The 21,288-nt window shown below is 38.5% G+C and overlaps 1 protein-coding gene across 4 annotated transcripts in view; it reads left to right on the top strand.

Annotated features, from left to right (window-relative positions):
* Positions 1-21,288, top strand: part of Vsp37A (Vacuolar protein sorting 37A) — a 360,401-nt gene that overhangs the window by 270,904 nt on the left and 68,209 nt on the right. The window contains exon 7 of one of the 4 annotated variants that reach the window (XM_081752085.1): positions 14,182-14,447. The exons of the other annotated variants lie outside the window; for them this stretch is intronic. Within the exon in view, the coding sequence (XP_081608211.1) occupies positions 14,182-14,373 (192 nt within the window). The 3' untranslated portion in view covers positions 14,374-14,447. Of the gene's footprint in view, positions 1-14,181; positions 14,448-21,288 lie in introns of those variants that run through there. 4 annotated transcript variants of the gene reach the window in all.

Genomic DNA, 21,288 nt, shown 5'->3' on the forward strand with positions numbered 1-21,288 from the left:
CAAGAAATATGGAAAGTCCACCATGTACGGATTGCTTTTCCATTGAATGCATTGCCGTAATTCTGCGACTTGCTTCTCACATAATTTTCACTTAACGTTAGGTAATGTTACGTTAGTTTGCGTAAGATGCAACTAATATTTTTGGCCCTTTTATTTTTAAAATGTTGTAGTGAGGGCATGACTTTTTTTTTAAACAATGTCAGAGAATACTTCTATTTTGACTATCCACACTACAAAAGCATTAACAGGGCCTCTCTCTGCTGCTTTAAATGAGAGAGACTTTTCACAGTCGTATAAATCTAGATAGATCTTCATTTATAGAAGAATATTTTGGAGATCTCTTGCGGTTTGCTTCATCAAGATATCAGCAATATTGAAAGAAGAAAAAAGAAGGCGGCGAGATCGAAGAAGAAGAAAAAAACAACACTGTAAGCTAAACAGTGAAAAAATAAAAAGATTAGCTTGAAGTTGTAGTATGGTTACGAGTAAATATCTTGCTTCTATTCAAAATTTACGAAATACAATTGTTTGGAAATATTTAATTTTGTTCAAAATTCCCTATTCAAATTTTAATACACAGAACTATGTGTGCTTCTTAACTTTCAAGTTTATTTATATACGTTAAAGTAAAGCGTCAAATTGGTAAGATAATGATGCACAATATAATGTAACTTAAATAAATAAATAAATAATAATAATAATAAACATATTGAAGCCCAATTTACAGTAGAGTAAAGCATAAACGTAGTTGCTCTACTAATTTAAAAAAAAACGTCAATCTCCAACACAGCATATATAATAATAATAATAATAATAATAATAATAATAATAATAATAATAATAATAATAATAATAAATTCTGAACATGAACATTGTATCATCTCGGCTTTTTTAAACAATGTACCATTTTCTAAATTCCAGTATGGTTTCCTCTTAAATTCACCCTATCGCTTCTTCTAATACTATTAGTCTTTGCACTAGTATTTATGCTCATAACTCGGAAAGGATGCCGCCTTCGGTGTAATTCGATTTTGGTGTAATGAACGTTACTTTACATGTTCTCGTGCATATATATATATATAGCCCCACTTGCATCCGCATAAATATATATATATATATATATAATATGTATGTGTGTGTGTGTAACAAGGGATGGAGCGTATACCCACCTGAAAAATTAGCATTACACCACTGCCACTCTCAACATCGAAAAAGAAGTTCTTCTGTTGTAAAGTAGGTACTATTAAAATTTAACATCTGGTAAAGTGTTAAGCGCGCCATAGACGCACGCACTTGCATTACCAACATGTATGAAAGGTTTCTTTCATCATGCATCTTGAAAGAATTTTTTGCCCACACACGTACCAACGTGCTGGCCAACATACTGAAAGTAGTTTGAGAAATGTGGAGGACGAGGAAACGCGTGCTTTTTCTTTCTGCAACTGCACGACCTTGGCATGCGACGGAGGAGAGACTCACGTGATTTCTTCCGCTGTCGTGATTGGCGGACCTAAATATAAAACAGTCACCTTGCATGAACGAGCCCATACACGGTAAACATGCATGCAGAACGGCAAAAACATCAAACATGTTTTCAGAAGATTTTGAAAACTTTCAACATGAATGAACAAGGCCATACACGATCAACTTGCCTGTGGTTTTATCATTTTTCATACAAGTCGGGCTGTTTCTTCAGGCATGTGTTTACGTGTATGGGCCGCTTTACGAAATCCCCCTTATTGTCCCGCCCCTCCTGCATCCCAATGAGGTGTGCCGTGGAAATTTAGAATTTAATATTAAATTTGATGCTATCCTCTAAGTCTAGACTTTATAGAACATTTTACTTTTATGATAAAGTCTTTAGTAATAAGTTAAAATCAATATTGATTCATATTGTATCGGTCAACGCCTGCAACGGCAGCAGCAATGCTTAATTCTAAGCTGATCTAAGGTAGACTAAGTATGTCACGATGTCGTGGGTATTCACTAAAGTATGTCATCAATAATAATAATAATAATAATAATAATAATAATAATAATAATAATAATAATAATAATAATAATAATAAAGTGGGAAACGCTGCCATAAGCTGTGATAGAATTCCAAAATTAACGGGTGCATCATGACTCCTCACCTTCCAAAATAATTATTTGTGATCGTTTTATACCTATCGAAAACAGGTTGGAACTCCCATATTTCATGTGTGTACCCTAGTCGTACACAGCACATGCCAGTGTTCATTATTTTTCACAATTCTCAAATTAGGGGTGGGACGATACAAGGCTACACCTAAGTTAAGAGTAAGCAGAAGCATTCTGTCCTATTAAAGAAAGTGGACCAGTGTGTCCATCCGTAGCATCCTATGTCACAACAAAACTCCCATATTGGAAAATAAATTAAGAGAAATCACTTCCCAATTACTAGTTTTGACGATCTTTTATACATCCAACGGAGCGAGATGAACCTCTCAAGTTTTTCGAGGTATGTATATTAATCCTACATAACATATACGAGTTTTTCTTGTTCAGCAGTTCCTAAATTTAAGAGAATGAGTCAATGTACCTTTCCGAAATTTAAAGGGTGGACTATTGTACCTTTTCCAAATTGAAGGGGTGGATGAAGATATTCCTTATAAAATTTATTTTAACAATTCTGCACCCCATCTGGAGCAAGGCACTCCAACACTTTTCGTGGTTCGGCTTCTCAAGGCAGCCCTAATGTTAGATTTTAAAACTTTTCGATGATATTGGTATCAGTATAGTAGCATCAAGGTTGTAGGTACCACGTTTGAAACGAGCCTAGCACAACTCACTGAATCTGTAAACAGTGAGCTAAGCTCACGCTTGACCTCTAAATTTTGAAATGAACGCACACAATTCAAACCAGGGTGGAAAAAATCATGATTTTTTTTTTAAAAAAATCATTTTTTGTTGATTTTTTTTATTTAAATCGATTTTTTTTTTATTTAAATCAAATCTTTCTCCTCGTAAATTACAAGCCGCGAACTGAAGAAAAAGCATTAGGAATTAGTATTAAATGCTAATTATGCCATTTAAGTTAAAGTATTAGGGTTGAATTTTGAATTAATCCCCAATTGTTAACCTATATCAATCCCAAAATAATGTTTCTTAACCCTTTTAAATTGTGGCTTTTTAAAAAGGTAAATTATAGACTTTCAGTCAAGCAGCTATATCATCATCCCTATTTATCCTAGGATCATGGTTCATACCTCATTCTCTTCAGAATAGAACAGCCTTTGAAACAGTAACATTCACATTTCCCTATGATGTCCCTGAAGCGAGAAATTTTGAGAGCAAATGGGATTTTTTTGATTTTTTTTCCAAATTTTGATCCCCTCTGGACTCCCTTGTGTTAACGCACATATCTCAAAATCAACTGGGAAATACTAAGGGATGTATTAAATGTGTGTATAAAATTTCAAACTGTCTTGAATAGTAAGGGTGGGGAAAATATTTAACAATGAGCTAAGAACATCCCTACTAGCATATATAAAAAAAGATAAAATTGATTCTTAACGGTGTAATGGGTAAAGTGTAATAGTATACCACAATAATGGAACGGGTAGTATAGTGGGATTAGAGTTATAGTGTGTTGCCTGTCACATGGAGACCATTACCCAAGTGATCCATGACATTTCATTCAGATGTGACAGATAGTAAAATACAAGAGATTGAATAAAAATAATAAGAAAAAATGCATAATGTAACTAATTAATATTCAGAATAAAAGAAACAATTACACATAAGTCAAATGCACAAATATATTACGGTACTAAAAAAAGAAGCATACAATAACTACAAAAACATGTAAATTGCTAATAAATAATTTTGACTTGTCATATTATACCATACTTTAGTTATACTTTCTTTCTGAGTTTATACTTAATGTCCTGTCGACAGCTACTCAGAGACTTCATGTCGAAGCTCTGAACGGAACGAAGTGAATCCGAAATGGTGGATTCCGAATGAATGATTCCAAAAGAATGCATACTTGGTTTATAAAATCTGTCTTTTTATACTCGTAAATGTTCTTGTTCGTCACAACTAGTTGGCACTATATTTTTGAATCTTAGACCAGTCAAAAAATACTTTCCTAATAAATATTATTGTTATGTATACAAATATAAAGATTATTTTTGTTTTTCCGTTCAATTTTGGAAAATCCGTGTATTTGTCCACCAGAACATCACCAGATATTGTGTTTTTAACTTTTCCTGCAAACAATTGTGAGATCACCGATGCACCTATCGAGGTCAGCTAGGTGTTACGCTATAGCTTGTTATGGGAAAGTTTATTTTCCAGTTCACACAACCTTGGCCTCAGGTTATTCTTATTTTTGGATGCTTTGACTATTCGCACTGAAAAATATTATTTTAATTGTTCATTTTGTTCTATGTTAATAAAAAAAAACTTTATGCACTTTTGATAATTCACTTATTATATGATACTACAATGCCCCAGATAACCCGCATGTAATGTAAACATTTCCTCAGACATCCCTATTTATTCTAGGGTCGTGATTTGTATCCTCGTCGCCAAAAGTGCCTTTACATCGCCGTGACGGGTACGTGACAGCGCAGTACTCCGAGGAAGGGATGGTTGCATAAGAAATTGTGATTAATTTTTAAGAGTTTTTATTTTGACTAGGGAAATAACGTAGTATAGGGAGTAAAGGCATAGATTTGAAGCATCAGCGAACTGTCATCTCTGAAAAGATTCGTATTTTCAGTTTTTCAATTTATTGTCCTATATGTGAAGTTAATAACTGCTAACAACTGCTACTAGCGCTTTTCACTCTTCAGGAATTTACTGTGACATTTTCCCAGGACACTTTTCTAAGTCCTAAATGAGTTAGTGAATTACTTGATTCGCCTCACTGTTCTCATTTGAGAATGGAAACTGATTAAGTTGAACGTGAATATGTTTCTCTGTCGTCAAGCAAGGACCGCAATAAATGTAAATAAGATTCTTATTATTAAATAAAACACAACAGTATTTATTCTATGTACAGCACATTATAATAAAGTAATTAAGCAACATGATGATCACTAACGCCTGCAGGATTTTTTCCAACGGGAAAGGGGGGGAGGTAAAAGACTGGTATAGAGTTTTTCGATTTATTGCCCTATATATATTAAAAGTCATAAGATTTATCATTGATAGAGTATATCCTCTTACTTTTTAAAATCTCCACTGTAGCCTATTAGTCACAACATTCATCTCCAGATATAATGTAGAGAGAAGGAAGGAGATATGAAAAGTGGCGTAAGTAATTTTACTCCGCCCTGGATCATCGATTTACTCATACCCGCCCCTGTCCCACGCATTTCAGCTGCTGCGTTATATTTATATATAATATAATATAATATTATATATATATATATGATTCCATGTCAAAAGGGACTGGGTCAAAAGATCGTCAGGGGAAGAGAGCCCGAGTCAAAAGGGACATACGTCAAAAAAACCCGAGTCAAAGAGGACCCCGCCTCAAAAAAGCACAGGTCAAATGGTCCTCACCAGTAAAGAGGACGAGTCAAAAGGGCCTATGTCAAAAAGCCCAGGTCAAAAAGGACCCCGCTTTAAAAGGGCACTGGTCAAAACGGTCCCGCGTCAAAAGGGCCCGGTAACTACAATTCCACGGCTAAAAATCCTGAAATCAAGAGTGGAAATCAGGAGAAAGAAAGAGATATGACCAGTGGCGTAACTAATTTTGCTGCGCCCTGAATAATCGATTTACTCATACCCGCCACCTGTCCCACACATTTCAGCTTCTGTGTTATGTGGTTCCATATCAGAATGGCCCGACAAAAGGGCGAGAATGGAAAGGCCCGAGTCAAAACGGACCCGCTTAAAAAGGCCCACGACAAAAGTGCTCGAGTCGAAAGGGTCCTATGTCAAAAAAAGCCCAGATCAAAGAAATCTCCGCACCAAAATGGCCCGGGTCAAAACGGCCCTGCGTAAAAAAGACCCAAATTAAAAGGCACATCGTTAAGAGGAGCCGAGTCAAAAGAGCCCCGCGTCAAAATGGCCCGGTAAATACAATTCCGCGCCTGATCGTTCATCATCTATTTACTCATCCCTGCCCCCCACATTTTAGCTGGTGAATATATATATATATATATAGCTCTGTCTGAAGGGCACGGACAAAAGGGCGAAGACAGAAATGTCTGAATAAAAAGGGACGGGCGACAAAAGTGTTCGAGTCAAAAGAGACCCAATGTCAAAAGTGCCCGAATCAAAAGTTCGACGCGACAAAAAGGCCCTATCTCAAAAATGCCCGGGTAAAAAATGACACCTCAAAAGGGCACGGCTTAAGACGGTTTCGTGTCAAAAATGCCCGGGTAAAAAATGACACCTCAAAAGGGCACGGCTTAAGACGGTTTCGTGTCAAAAATGCCCTACTCAAAGGGCCCCGCGACAAAAAGCCCCGAGTCAAAAAGGCCCCGCGTTAAAAGAGGCCAAATCAAAGAAGTCCTGCGTCAAAAAGGTCCCTGTCAAAAAGGCCCGGTAAATACAATTCCACGGCTCAAAAGCCTGAGATCAGGAGTGCAAATGAAAGAGAAGGAGAGAGATATGACCAGTTGCGTAACAAATTTTACTGCGCTCTGTATCGTTGATAATCTATTTACTCATACCTTCCCCATGCCCCCAGGCATTTCAGCTGCTGAATATTCTATGTCAGAAGAGCACGGACAAAAGGGCGAGGACCGAAATGCCCGAGTCAAAAGTGCCCTACGACAAAACTGCCCGAGTCAAAAACGGCCCCGCGTCTAAAGGCCTCGTGTCAAAAGGGCTCGGCGACCAAAGGACCTGACTCAAAAGGGTCCAAATTAAAATGGGTCCTGGTCAAAAGAACCCGTACTCGGTGACAAGAAAGCCCACGTCAAAGAAGCCCTGGTCAAAAGGGCCGGAGTCAAAATGGCCCCGTGTCAATAGGGTTCGAGTCGAAAGTGCCCCACGTAAAATAGGTCCGAGTGAAAAAGTATCCGCGTCAAAAGGGACCAGACGAGTGGACCGAAACTTTTCAAAATTTGGTCACGGGTAGCTTGGTCTAGGGCCCCAGATCAAGACGAAGGGCTTTTATTCTAATTTCGAACTAGGGGATCTCTGGGTGACGTTTACCGGGACCGGCCTGGGGACCAGACAAGTTGACGGTCGAGAGTTACCAAATTTTGATCAAAGATACCTTGGTCCAGGTCCCACACCAAGGCAAAGCGTTTCTGGCAAAATTCCAATCAGGGGGTCTCAGGGGGGCGTCTACCGGGACATGTAAAACTACTTGAAAATGACCGATATCAGTATCGATTTCATAGCTTTCGCGGTCGCTGAGATCAATTATGAAACTCCGATCGCATTAACTTCCAAATTCTCCCTATTCAGCTGCGGGCCGTGAGTCAACGGGGGGGGGGGGATACCGAAGCGTAAAAGTAATACTTTCACATTTAGCCTCCATCAGCTAAGGAACGGAGGCATTATAAAGGGGATCACGAGACAAGTAAAAATAATCCACAATGACCGATATCAAATCCGTAGTTTTCGCGGTCGCTGAGATCAATGGTGATACTTTCATTAGCGATTTTTTTTTCAAATTTAGCCACCATTGTATGCGGGCCGGGAGTCACCGGGGGTGGGGATTGCGAGACATGTAAAAATAATGGAAAATTACCGATATTAGTGTCAAATCCATAGTTTTCGCTCTCGCTGAGATGAATGGTGATACTTCCACAGGCGTTGACTTCCAAATACAGCCCCCATCGGCTGCGGACCAGAGGCGTTGTTTTTTCAAAATTGGAACCAGATGATCATAGGGGCTTTTACCGGGATATGTAAAAAGTAGTAGAAAATGGCAAATGTTAGTGTCACATTCATAGTTTTCGCGGTATTGGTTGGGGGCCAGAGGTTTTTTTCACAACTCGAACCAAGGGGGTCTGAGGGGGCGTTCACCGGGACATGTAAAAGTAGCAGTAAATGACCAATATTTGTGTCGAATCCATATTTATCGGGGTTGCTCAGATGTATAGTGACACCGCCGATAGTGTTTACGTTCAAATTCAGCCCCCATCGGTCTTCCCAATGAAAACACATGTACGTTGTTGGATATACAAAATATGTCCAATTTTAAAAATGTTTCTTAATTGTTCTCCCGTTGTTCAGTTCGTTTACATTGATATTATATCTGATCCGTGCAAAGAACGGGCATAACAGCTAGTACGAAATGGTAAAGTGTTTTTTATGAACCAAATTACAATGAATTCAATTATATAGATAATTATTATAATTATAATACATAATTATTTCCTTGTTGAATTATAGATACTTTTCAGTGGAAAAAAAGAATAAAATGTGGAAGTCCCAAATCAACGTAAAGTAGACCAACGTAAAGGAAAAATGTGTAATATTTTCCATATAATTAAGCTTACAAACTTAAAATTTCCATGTAATTAAGCTAAATTTCCATTTTTGTGTCGCTTTGTGCGCCTATTTCCTCGTTTTCTGCGTCACCGGAAATGGCTCAATGTTATCCTACAAATATGGCGAAACAAGTTAATGCTGTTCCGTCAGGAACGATTTCGAGGTCATTTCCTTCACATCGTCTTGTGCGTGTTTTCTACCGTTTTGTAAACCTATGTCCACGTTTTGTAAATCAATGGTAGTGTGTCAAAATGGGCATTCAGTGTGGGAAGAAAAATGACCCACTCTCCCACCAAGATCGAATTTCGAGGTCGCTTTTTTCGCATTGTTTAGTGCATGTATTTACCGTTTCTGCGCATATTTTCACGTTTTGTGCGCCAACGAAAATGGGTCAAAGACGACCTACAAATATGGCAGAAAAAGACATATTCATTCCACTTTCAAGGTCCATTTTGACCCACTTGCACTGATGCACAAAGCGACACAAATCATGCATAAAAATGTGAAGGAAACGACCTCGACATTCGATGGTGACGGAACAGCATTAAGTTATTCCGCTATACTTGTAGATCATTTTGACCAATTTTCGTTGTCGCACTAAAGTGGAAACAGGAGCACAAAACGGTACAAAGCAGGCACTATACGATGCGAAAGAAACGACCTCCAAATTCGATAGTGGCGGAACAATGGCTCTATTTCCTCACACCTTGATGGACCATTTTGACGCATTTCTGGTGATGCTCAAAACGTGGAAGTAGGCGAACAGAACGGTACAAAATACACATTAAATGATGTGAAGGAAACGTCCTCCAAATTCGTTTGTAGCGGAACAACATTAACTTATTTCATTATATTCGTAGGTCCATTTTGACCTACTTTCGGCGACGCACAAAACGTACAAAACAGGCATTAAAAGATGCGAAAGAACCAACCCCGAAATTCGATAGTGGCGGAACAATGAGCCATTTAACTCCCACTTTAAAGGCCCGTTTAATTCACCTCGGGTGATGCACAAGACGAGAAATAGACGCAGAAAGCTTTCAAAAAAAGCACTAAACGATGCGAAAGTAACGATCTAGAAATTCGATAGTGTCGGAACAGTGGGTCATTTTTGTCACACTTTGGAGGCCCATTTTGACACACTTCTGGTGACGCGCAAAACGTGGAAATAAGGGCACAAAACGGCACAAAACATTCACTAGTCGATGTGAAAGGAAGGACCACGAAATTCGGTAGTGGCGGAGCAGTGGGTCATTTTTATCCCACCTTCAAGGCCCATTTTGACCGTCTTCCAGTGACGCACAAAACGTCGAAATAGGCGCACGAAAGGGTACGCGATGTGAAATTAACGACCTCGAAATTCGATAGTGGCGAAACTCTTGGTCATTTTCGTCCCACCTTGGAAGCCCATTTTGACCCACTTCCGGTGACGCACAAAACGTGAAAATACGGGGACTCATTTTAACCCACTTCCCATGACGCACAAAACGGCACAAAACGATGTGAAGGAAACGAACTCGAAATTCATTGGTGGCAGAACAGGAATAACTTGTTCCGCCATATATGTGTAGGCCCATTTTGACCCACTTCCGGTGATGCACAAAATGTGGGAATAAGCGCATAAAGCGACACAAAACTCGCACAAAAGATGCAAAACAAAGTACCTCGAAATTCGTTGGGCGCGGAACAAGTTAATGACGCGGTGAGCATCAATATAGACCTAAGTATATACTGTAGTTCTTACCAGGGGGCGCGGTGGCTCAACGTTCACCTCCAGTGCTTGAGGTCCCTGGTTCGATCCCAGCTCGCGCCGTGTGGACTTTGTGGTGGACAAACACCGTGCTCGCGGGTTTTCTCGGGGTTCTCCCCTTTCCTACCACTTTCTTCATTACATTATTTCATTCAGTTCTCATCATCACCGTCTCCTTTAGCCTAACCGGCATCATCGTGGGACGTAAAACTAAAGATTTCATTTAATTTTTTTGTAGTTCCTACCATCAAGGCTGAGAACTGCACGGTCCAATTTTTTGACCAAACTAGAAGCCCAACCGGGATAGTGATGTCAACCGGCTCGGCTCGGTTCAACTGAGCGTACAGCTTGAGCTGGCTTGGTTGGGATGACCCATCGACTGGGCTCAATTGAGCCAATGGCTTGAACCGGCTCGGTAGAAACGAGTCATCGACTCGGCTCGGTTGAAACGAGTCCATAGGCTGGGTTCGAGTCAGCTTAAATGAGCAGATGGTTCGAACCGGCTTTTTTGGGGTAAGCAATCAGCTCGGTTCGGTTCGGCTTGTGTGAGCCATCGGCTCGAGCTGGCTGGGTTGGATGATCTGTTGGCTCGGCTCACTTCTCGGTTAAGCTCGATAAGTGAATGAGCTGTGAGCGAGCCGCTTGAGTCGTTGAAACTCTAAACCTGGGTCGAGCAATTTTGAACATTTTTGACTGGAGTCCTATAACTTTTAACAATTTTCGGCTCGAGTCCCAATACTTGCTCTACCTGAACTCAAACCTAGAACCTCGTGACCGATGTCCTTGCCTCCTGAAGATTTCTTGACGACCGAGATCGACAGTCAACTAATTTTTAGTATTGAGATAAAAGCCGCCTATATTCCATGTTTATTCAGGTACACGGTGTTATAATAATAATGAGTTATAGTAGTACTAGTAGTATCATTGATAGTTATATTGTCTATGTAGGATACTTCAAGATAGTAGTACTTGGAACTACACAAAGGATTTAGCTCGAATTGGCTCGACTCGACTGGAAACTCGATCCGAATTCGAGTCGAGTTGGGGGAAATGTTTCGAGCCGAGTTCTCGAGTCGAGCTCAAAGATGTCTGCTTCGAGTCAAGTCGAGTTTTAAAGAAAACTCGCTCGAGCTCGCTCGTGCCTATTCCTATTGTATGCATGACAGGCATATAGAGTTCTTTCGAGGGGGATAGAACCATAAACATAATATATTTTAAAAAATTCTTAGTTTCACGGCTTTCTTCCCAGGGGGGCGAAGGGGTGGTAGTTATCCAGCATTTCTTATAAGTACCTTATTTGAAATATGTAAAACAGGAACAAGTGGACAACACAATATACACACATCTTCTTATTTTCAGTTTTAATTGCTGAGTTCAATTGCAATTAACAATTACAATTAACAATTACAAGTTTCAATTGTCAATTGCAATTAACAATTAAATGTTTCAATTGCACCCTTTGCAATTGACAATTAACAATTAAAAAGTTTCAATTGCCTGGTGACCAATTGACAATTAACAATTGACGAAAATTTAATTGCAAATTTTATGACTGAATTCAATTGCAACTGAAATTAGTTGTCAATTACAAATTGAAATCATTAGCAATTGAAATCAATTGCAATTAATTTTCAGAGCAATTACTTTAAATTGATTGATCAATTGCAATTGATTTCAATTGATTTTGCCCAAAACTTGTCTGTGATTCCTTTTCCTGATTGGGGGCGCGGTGGCTCAGTGGTAAAGCGTTCACCTCCGGTGCTTGGGATCCCTGGTTCGATCCCATCTCGCGCCGTGTGGACTTTGTGGTGGGCAAACACCGTGCTCGTGGGTTTTCTCGGGGTTCTCCCGTTTCATCCCACTTTCTTCATTCCACCATTTTCACTCATTTCTCATTATCACCGTCTCCTTTAGCCTAACCGGCATAACCGTGGGACGTACACTCAGATTTCATTTCATTTTTTAAAGATTTCATTTCCTTTTTTTTCTTTTCCTGATCGCACCAAATATTAAGCGTCACTTGGCAACGTCGCATAGCAGATACGTAGACTACAACTTTCGTGCCACAACATGTACTGTGGTTGTCCTTATTCATCAAAGTAAAGCCCGGCATGTAAGTCTTGCAGGCCGAGTATACCTTTTTAATGTTTTTATATACAGTCGTCTTTGGTTCCTTCCAAAACTATTTTCCTTGCCAACGAAATATCTCAGTATCATACCGAAACACACAGTGCAATTGCTGTGGCATACTCACTCCCTAAGGGTGTCACGCGACAGTGTACTTATCAAAATGCGACGGTGGCCTTGGTCTTGAAAACATTCAACCTCAGAGCTGCTCGCTGTTCTACATAGCGTGCGCCAAACCAAGGCGCTTTAACTTATTAATTTAAAGCGCCCTGGCGAAACACTGCTCATAGTTGGAGTCCCTTTCCAGCACAGTAAAAGAGCGCAAGGACGAAAAAAATGAAAAGAAAAGAAAAAAGAAAGAAAGAATACGGAGAACTGTTCCTTATGCAAAGAGCGTTTGAAACATTTTAAAAGTTACGCTATGACTATTGTCAGTTAATTGTCAACAACCGATATCGGGGACAGATCCAGAAATTTTTGAGGGGGAGGAGCGCAGGTCTGAAAAATAAATTTGAGACATTTTTCTATATGTGGTTCGCTAACCAAAAATGTGAGCTGGAGTGCTTTCTAATACGTATTTATCGCCCTTCTGGAGGCAGCATTGAGGAAAGCCATGTTGTTCAACACGAGAGAATCCAGGATTACCGTAAAAAAATAAAACTTTTTTATTAGCATCTATTTATTATTGCATTATTTTATTTTATTATTATCATTATTTTTCTTAAATTAGATTATGTAGAGTAAACTATTTTTAATTTAATTTCCTATTAACATAATTCATATTAACTCTTCACTAATATCGTTATTTATATACTGCATAAGTACTATCGTGCGGTCAGATTTAACCCCATTATTTGTTTTGAAATTAAACTATGTTAAAACGTATTACCATTAGCAGTTGATTTTGGACCTTTTACTAGTCCTATATTTTAATGGATTTAACTAGTTTTGGGAACAAAAAATATTTTCAAAATATTTTTTGATTAATTGTCTTTTAGTAATAGATATTACAAAGCGAAACAACATACTTAAATGAAATAAAGTTTTTCGTTATCCGAAAATAACAAAGTATGAAAATAAACTTCATATAAGGAAAGTATTCAATTATTAGTGCTGAGAAAATTAACTTGTCATTTAAAAAAACTGACAATTGATGCTTTTTTGTTTCATCAATTGTTTGGCTATAGGCCCGTACCCACATGGGGACTAGGGGGCCGGGCTCCTCTAAAGTTTTACTGTCCCCCTAAAATATTCACGGTATGCTTGCAAATGAACTACTATAATATAGTGATGAACTATAATACGGTTGGATCACCCCCTAACTTCTACCGCCCCCCTCATATTTTTGGGCTGGCTACGGGCCTGCTTGGCTACCTACCAATACACACAATGTTTAGTCTTAAGGGACCGTCCACATATTACATAACGCTATTTTTGACCAATTTTTACCCCCTCCCTTCCCCTTGTCACACTTCGTAACGCAAGGCTAAACCCCTCACCCGTTCGTTACATAACACCTTTGTATTTTTGTTTTTCACCAATCTTGCTTATTTTAGGAGTTATTATAATAAAACACTATTTTTAATGGGAGAACTTTTATTACAAAATGCTTTTATTCTGAATATATTTGTAGTGTTTTTCGCCAATAAATCAAATACCGGTACGTATTAGAAAATGGTAGGATGGTAATCATATTTTAACACCATAAGATTGCTTAATTAACAGTCCTAATTCTTCAAAACTGCATACTGTTGTTTTCCCAAGGAGATCACACCTATCCTTTTCGGTCAGATGATGACAATGAGGAAATACTGACAAGGAAGATGAAGGTGGAACAGGATCTAAAGAACTAACATTCACCTCTTTTTCAGGGATCCAGGATGCTTCGTGCATTTGAAGTTCGCCAGTGTCGACGATGCAAAGTTCTCTTCCTCGTCGACCACAGATTCGAAGTGGCTGTGAATGTGGAGGAGGAGGGACATCTCGTTTGTGAACAAGCTTTCGAGCATCTTTTTTGGACTTCGGACTTAAGTTTACCTCTTTTCATATTCTTCTTGTCCTAAATCAGTGCGAGAATGCGAATAAACTCAATTTCTTCAGAAATATTCAAATTCAAAAATAAAATAAAAAAATAGTACGAATTAGGTTTTTAATATCTTATTTTGATCTACAAATCCTGGATCGTTCCATCGCGGAAAATATAATTTCACGAAAAAGAATTGCTTCTGTTTCCCATGCAAAACCCCTTAGAAGAATAGAGGGAGTAATGATTCAAATCAAAGGTTTCAGATAACATTCTTAAAAATAGCAATACGAGTGGGAACATGAGGGCATTTTCAGGCGGTGGTTACGATCACTAACAACTAACTCCGAAAAAGGATGTTCCCTAAATCCAATGCTGCGATAGCCACAAAACGGAGTTTTATTGTATTGTAATACATGCAGGTTTCGCCACCATTTATGCTGGTGTCTAGTGCGTCTTCGAATCTCTTCTGTGTGATTCCATGGTGTTTGGGGTTGCTGAGATGAACAGTAACACTTTCGATGCCGTTTAAATTAAAATTTAGCCATGCAACTTTGGGAATTGGAGATGTATATAAAAATGATCGAAAATGACCGATATTTGTGTCGAATCCATAGTTTGTGGAGTCCGTTAGTTGACGGTGACAGTTTTGGTTCTATTTATATCCAAAATGAAACGTATTCTTCCCGTATGAAGACGAGTATTCTAGCTAATTTATAAAGAAAGAAAAGACTTAATAAAATTATTTGTTTAAAAGATTGCTAATAAATCTGAGAATAAAAAAAATTACAGCAGAAAAAAGTGTAACGTAACAGACCTAAATCCCCTCCTCCCCCCTTGTCAGGCTTCGTAACGCAAGGCCGAACCCTCTACCCCTTTGCCGCGTTACGTAATATGTGGACGACCCCTAAATGTCTCTTAATCACATATCCGTTAGATACAGAACAAATAAAGACATTTTAGTTGATCTACTGACAGTCAGTACATATAGTGTTTTTTCTTGAATGACCCTTGTGCACATTTCGGTTGCACACAGAACAAATCCAAGGACTTTTCTTTTTTGCATCAATTCGAGGACAAATAGCACATCTCCTCCTTTTAGCTGGAGAATCTGTCTGCGGACGGTCTTCATTGATGTTCCCACCAGTTAGTCGTAACAATGACTGCCGAAGCCTACGAGAAAATGTCCCGCATTCGCCCCTTAATTTTAGGTGATCTTGAATGAGAGTCATCCGAATACTCCTCATGAAGTCTTCTTGGTTCTTTGGAAAGATGGTAAAAAACAAGAATATTTAAGCATGCAACGTCCAATATTCTGTAGAAAATTGCAAGAAACCACCTTCTGCACAATCTGCTAGTTCGGAGTTCTGCACACACCTCCGTAACACTCCCCAAGAAAACCACAGAAAAAATGTAATGCAGAAAACAGATAGCGCAAGTACTATCCTGGAGAAAATTTCGACCCCAGAGGTCCGAAAACATCGAAACAACAAAGCGCATGGACACGAACACCTAGTCGCTACGAGATCTCAAGATCAACTGAAAATTGCCTCCATTAAGTTTTACGTCCCACGATTATGCCGGCTAGGATAAAGGAGACAGTGATTATGAGAAATAAATGAAATGGTGGAATGAAGAAAGTGGAAAGAAATGGGAGGACACCGAGAAAACCCACGCACACGGTGCTTATCCAGCACAAGGTTCACTTTGCGTGGGCTCGGATCGAACCCAGGACCCCATGCACCAGAGGTGAACGCTATAATAAAGTTAGAAGTTCATATTACAGTAAGTTCAATAATGAAATACAAAGTGTGAGTTTTGAATATATATTCTAACATAATACATATTTATTTTTACATAATATCTTACGAGAAGTTAAATCCCAAAACTTTCGTTGCATACTCCACAGGGTAAAGACAAAAAAAGTGTGATTGTAATGTGACAACTTTCTATATATAATTCCACATTATGTAATAATTACGAACATCCAAATATGTGGATTCTGTCAAAGTATTCCAATGAGAATGTTTTTCTCTTTCTTTTCAGTTCTACACTCAAATCCATTATGATGATTTGGCGCTCTTCGCGCTAATTGTTAAAAGTGTTGGTTACATCATGTAATTTTTATTGACTTAAGCCACAATCTTACTAAAGTCCGCGTTAATCACTGATATATATATTATTATCGTTATTATCGTAGCCGTAACTGTTGCTCTAACGACTAGCGCATGAGCCTTTTCTGTATAAGAGCTCGAGTTCGAGTTCCACTTTAAACTGTAGATCTACCATCTACATCTCATATAATCTCGTTTCTCAAGAAGAAAGCTAAAATTCACGTTTTGTTTGATTTGGTTTCGTCTCTCTCCCAATTACATAGAGCTGATCTCAAAACAGATTTATAGTACTCCCTTCAATTGCCATCAAGCGACATACAAATTAGCAGAGTATTTCTTCTGAATCGAGACCAGAAACTAGTTTACGAGACAAGAAGAGACGGGAAAAACTTTTTAGATTATCGAGACGAAAGAGAAATAATCGTCTTCGAAAATCGAGACGAGACGAGAATTCTATAAAAATTGACGAGACGAGAAAATCTTATTTCTCGTCTTTCTCGTGAGGAACATACTATATTTGGGATTGATTATGGTCCTCACATCAAATTTAAAGGCTGTACCACTGAGCCATCAATCTTCTTCCTCCTTAGTGACACGGAAGACTTGATTTGAACGTTTGTGTACTGTTCCGCACGAGACGAGTCGAGAAATAAAGTTTTCTCCGGTCGTCTCTTAAATTAAGTGTTGGATTCTCGTCTCGTTTTGATTCTCGAAGAATTATTTCTCTTCTCGTTTTATAAATTTATGCCTTGGCTTTCTTCTTAATTTTATCTAGAAATTATTAGAATGCTTCCGAGTTACGAGAGTTCCACTAAGAGTGTAATATATCAATATTTAAATCATATTTATTATTGAAGTATATTATGTAATAACTTGCGTATCTTAAAATGTTGATAAATACTCTTCATTGTCCAGGCTCTGGGGTTATCTCGGGATTCTCCCGTTTCCTCCCTTTCTTCATTCCAGCATTTCATTCATTTCCCACCATTATCGTCTCTTTTAGCCTAACTGGCATAATCGTGTGACGTAAGACTGACAGATTTCATTTTACTCTTCATTGTGATCTTAAAATCACTGTAATAATTTATGAACTTTTACTATGTATCATGTAATACTAAACACTGGTATCTAAGACTTCAGTGAATTGTTACCCATGAGACTTGTCTCGAAAATGAGACAAGAATTGTCGTTTCTTGTCTCCTCTCGAAATTGGACATACACCTCTTGTCTTAACTCTTATTAGAACATACACTTCTCGTCTCGTTTCCGAGACGACGCTAGAAATTTCAGTATCCTGCACATTACTTTTTTAATTTCTCAGTTACCAAATACTAAATTTCTCAGTTACCTTTCATGCCACTTGTTTTCATTTGCTTGATTCATCAAGTATTTAAAAGTTAAACTGAATTTAAATATTTCTCTTTGAAGTATAATCTCTTTCTAATCAGATATGTTTTATTTAAACGAAAAATTCTCTATGCGATCTAGCATGATACAAAGATTTTAGAAGAACCCGTAGTTATAAATCCTACTAACCTATTATCCTCTTGAAATTTTTGTCAGAAATATAATTTCTAAGATTTTTTTTATATAATACGTATGTTTTCTATTACCATTATTCTGCGGACAATAACAATTTTAATGTGATAGGATTTAAGTTCTATATATATACATATCTCTCTTCTTAGCACTTAGTGCGTATCATTCAAAATTACTATATACATGGTGTTTCAAAACAACACCGAGAACGTTCGGGAGCTGATTCCTGACACTAAGATAAGACAAAAAGTATAGACCAACCTGTGTACACAAATGCTTCCTTTGAGTTATAGACTGCCGAAAACGCGAAAAAAAGAAATGTAAAGGTCCAAAACTATGGGACCTACCGTAGTCGGGTCAAGACTTAACTTAGGATCTAATATGTGCACTATCCAAATATCCATGTTTCAGAATCCTGCGGTACTTCCGCGACATTTTTTATAGAGGTTGTTGGTGAGTGTTTCAAATTATATGCCCGTAGCCAAATTCCTTCTATAAAATTTGTTGCGGAAGTACCGCACGATTCTGAAACATGTATTTTTGGATAGAGTACACGCTAGTTCCTAAGTGAAGTCTTGACCCGACTAGGTCCCATATGTTTGGGGCTATGGACCATTAAAGTTCATTTTTTCATGTTTTCGACAGCCTATAACTCCGAAAGGAAGCATTTGTGCACCTAGGTTGGTCTATACTTTTTGTCTTATCTTGGTGTCAGGAATCACCTTCCAAACGTTGTCGGTGTTGTTTTGAAACATCCTGTATATATATATCATGATTTACAAAAATGTCTGTAAAACAGCTTGTTTCTTTTTAAAAAAACTCTCGCGTTGTGCTAGGTGTCTCCACCCAGCACATTGTGCGCCTGCCTATCACTACTTTGTGTGACGTCACTCGCTACAGTGAAGGGCTTCTCTTGAGATTGTCTTGCCTTATCCCAATGAAAATCAAACAATATTTTCGCAAACAGCCACAGCTGGGGGACATAGAGTGGCACAGAACGCACACAGCTCGCTGTATAGCTGCAAATACTTAGAACTATGAGACGTGAGACCCATGGACAACTATAGTTGCTCTCTTGTTACAAGGCGTTCAGTCAGGGAGACAACTTTGGTCTTGGTTGCCTCGCACCTACCAAGGTCAGTTCCTGCGACGGAAGGAAACAACAGCAACATAAAACTACTCCCTTCTGTTTACTTTTCACGAATATTTGTCACCTTCGTGGGTACGGGTCACGTACTGCGTAGATTTAAATTATATGTTTGTCAAGAATATATTCCCTATAAAGATATGAGTACTGAGAAGGAAAAAAACATGTAGCTATTTTTGTTCTCCTTTTTCTATTAGCCAGTGGAAGTGTGTATGGCTGTTTGAACACCCTTCTTGTAATTAGTTAGGATTCACTTCGTCTTTTTAGTTAACCTTTGGGTATGAATAACACCGGGACAACTCGTGGTTATGATAGTGGCGTATTTTCGCGCCCGAAGGATTACGGAAATAATAAGTAATGTAGACTCCGACAGTGTTGCCAGGTCTCCTGATAATCCAGGAGATTTCCTGGTTTTTTAAGTTATCTCCTGGTCTACTGATTTTTTTTAAAAAAAAATGTTGAAAACTCCTGGTTTTGCGCATGATCCGAAAGCTCTTAGAAAAATGTAGAGTTCAGAAACCAAAAGGAGTTCTTATCTGCAGATGAAATGTACTTTGCAGCAAAAGATTCCCTATCCATGGCATCAAGAAATCTCCCAAATTATGGACTGCAAGATTTTTAACTCAGGTGTCTTGAATTATATATTGAAGCAATACATCAAATTCGAAAGAGATACGGGGGCGCGGTAGTTCAGTGGCATAGCGTTCACCTCCGGTGCTTGGGGTCCCTGGTTCGATCCCAGCTCGCGCCGTGTGGACTTCGTAGTGGACAAACACCGTGCTCGTGGGTTTTCTCGGGGTTCTCCCGTTTCATCCCACTTTCTTCGTTCCACCATTTCACTCATTTCTCATCATCACCGTCTCCTTTAGCATAACCGGCATAACCGTGGGACGTAAAACTTAAGATTTCATTTAATTTCATTTTTCGAAAGAGATATGAGCTCCCCCGTAGCTAAGCGGTTAGCGTACATGATTTTGGCGTGGAATAACCTGGTTCAATTCCCGGTGGGACTTTATGTGGTTCGGATTCTACGTTAATTAGTAGGTCCGCCTCTCACATAGCCTTGCTGTTGAACGAAACGTTAAACTCAACTCAACTCAACTCAACTCGAGAGAGAGATACGCTTCATAATACCGTCATGAAACATTTGGAGATGATTAGCCCATCAAATGAGATAAAGAAATCGGCACAATCAATTGCTCCTCTCGTAACTGACTTTCCTAATGATATAGAATAGAGTAAATTGCAACAAGTAGATACAGAATGACGGTTATTGCAAAACACAGATTTGTAAACTGAAAAATGATATTTCTGTTCAAGATTTTTGGATTTTTCCTGGATTTTGGATAAGAATTTTCCTGATTTTCCGAAAAATTTGTTGGCAACACTGGATTCCGATGCTTTTGAAACGGACAATGAAGGTAATTTGTAGGAAGATTCTAGCATCAATTTATGTGACACGCATCTACCTCTATCTATTTCGAAACACTGGGTGATATCAATAAAAATAAGTAACTACTCCTGAGAAGTCCTGCTCGTGAATCGGAGTAACTACAGCTGGAGTAATCTCCTCCCTCAATTTCGTATCAATAAAACCAGCCACTACTCAGGTCTAGACTGCTCCAGATTTATGAACGTTCACTCGCGTTTCTTCTGCGCGTAGTAGTGAGTCGTATCAATAAAAGAAGTGATTACTCATTTCTCCCATCCGTCGCGCGGTAATTTCGTTGTTTTTAACCTATGGCGTAGTATCCTAAACGCCATGGAACGGGCAGGTGGCAACAACAGTTTCAGTCAAAGTGCATTTGTGTTATAAAAGAGTTTCCAATGGTACTTTCAAAGTCACAGCTACCAGAAAGTAAACTAAGAAAAGCCGAAACTGAAGGTAATTACAGTGAAATGCAACGAAATACCAAATACATCTACGACTGAGATACAAATTCAAAAGAGAATCTTTAATATTCGAGCGAGAGTAAAACAAAAATAAAAAAGAAGAAAATATATAAAAAACGGGATAGAAGAAAGTAATACTTAAACCATGGGAATAAACCTTTTTGAGCTAATGGATGTTGATTCGAATCCAGCAATATCAAGATTAACACGACAAGCGCATATCACATGTTGTCCAAGGTCTTTGTAGATTGTTTGGCTTTAA

Source organism: Thermobia domestica, chromosome 3 (assembly GCF_964235325.1).
Source record: "Thermobia domestica chromosome 3, izTheDome1.hap1.1, whole genome shotgun sequence".
In the NCBI taxonomy this organism is placed as follows: domain Eukaryota; kingdom Metazoa; phylum Arthropoda; class Insecta; order Zygentoma; family Lepismatidae; genus Thermobia; species Thermobia domestica.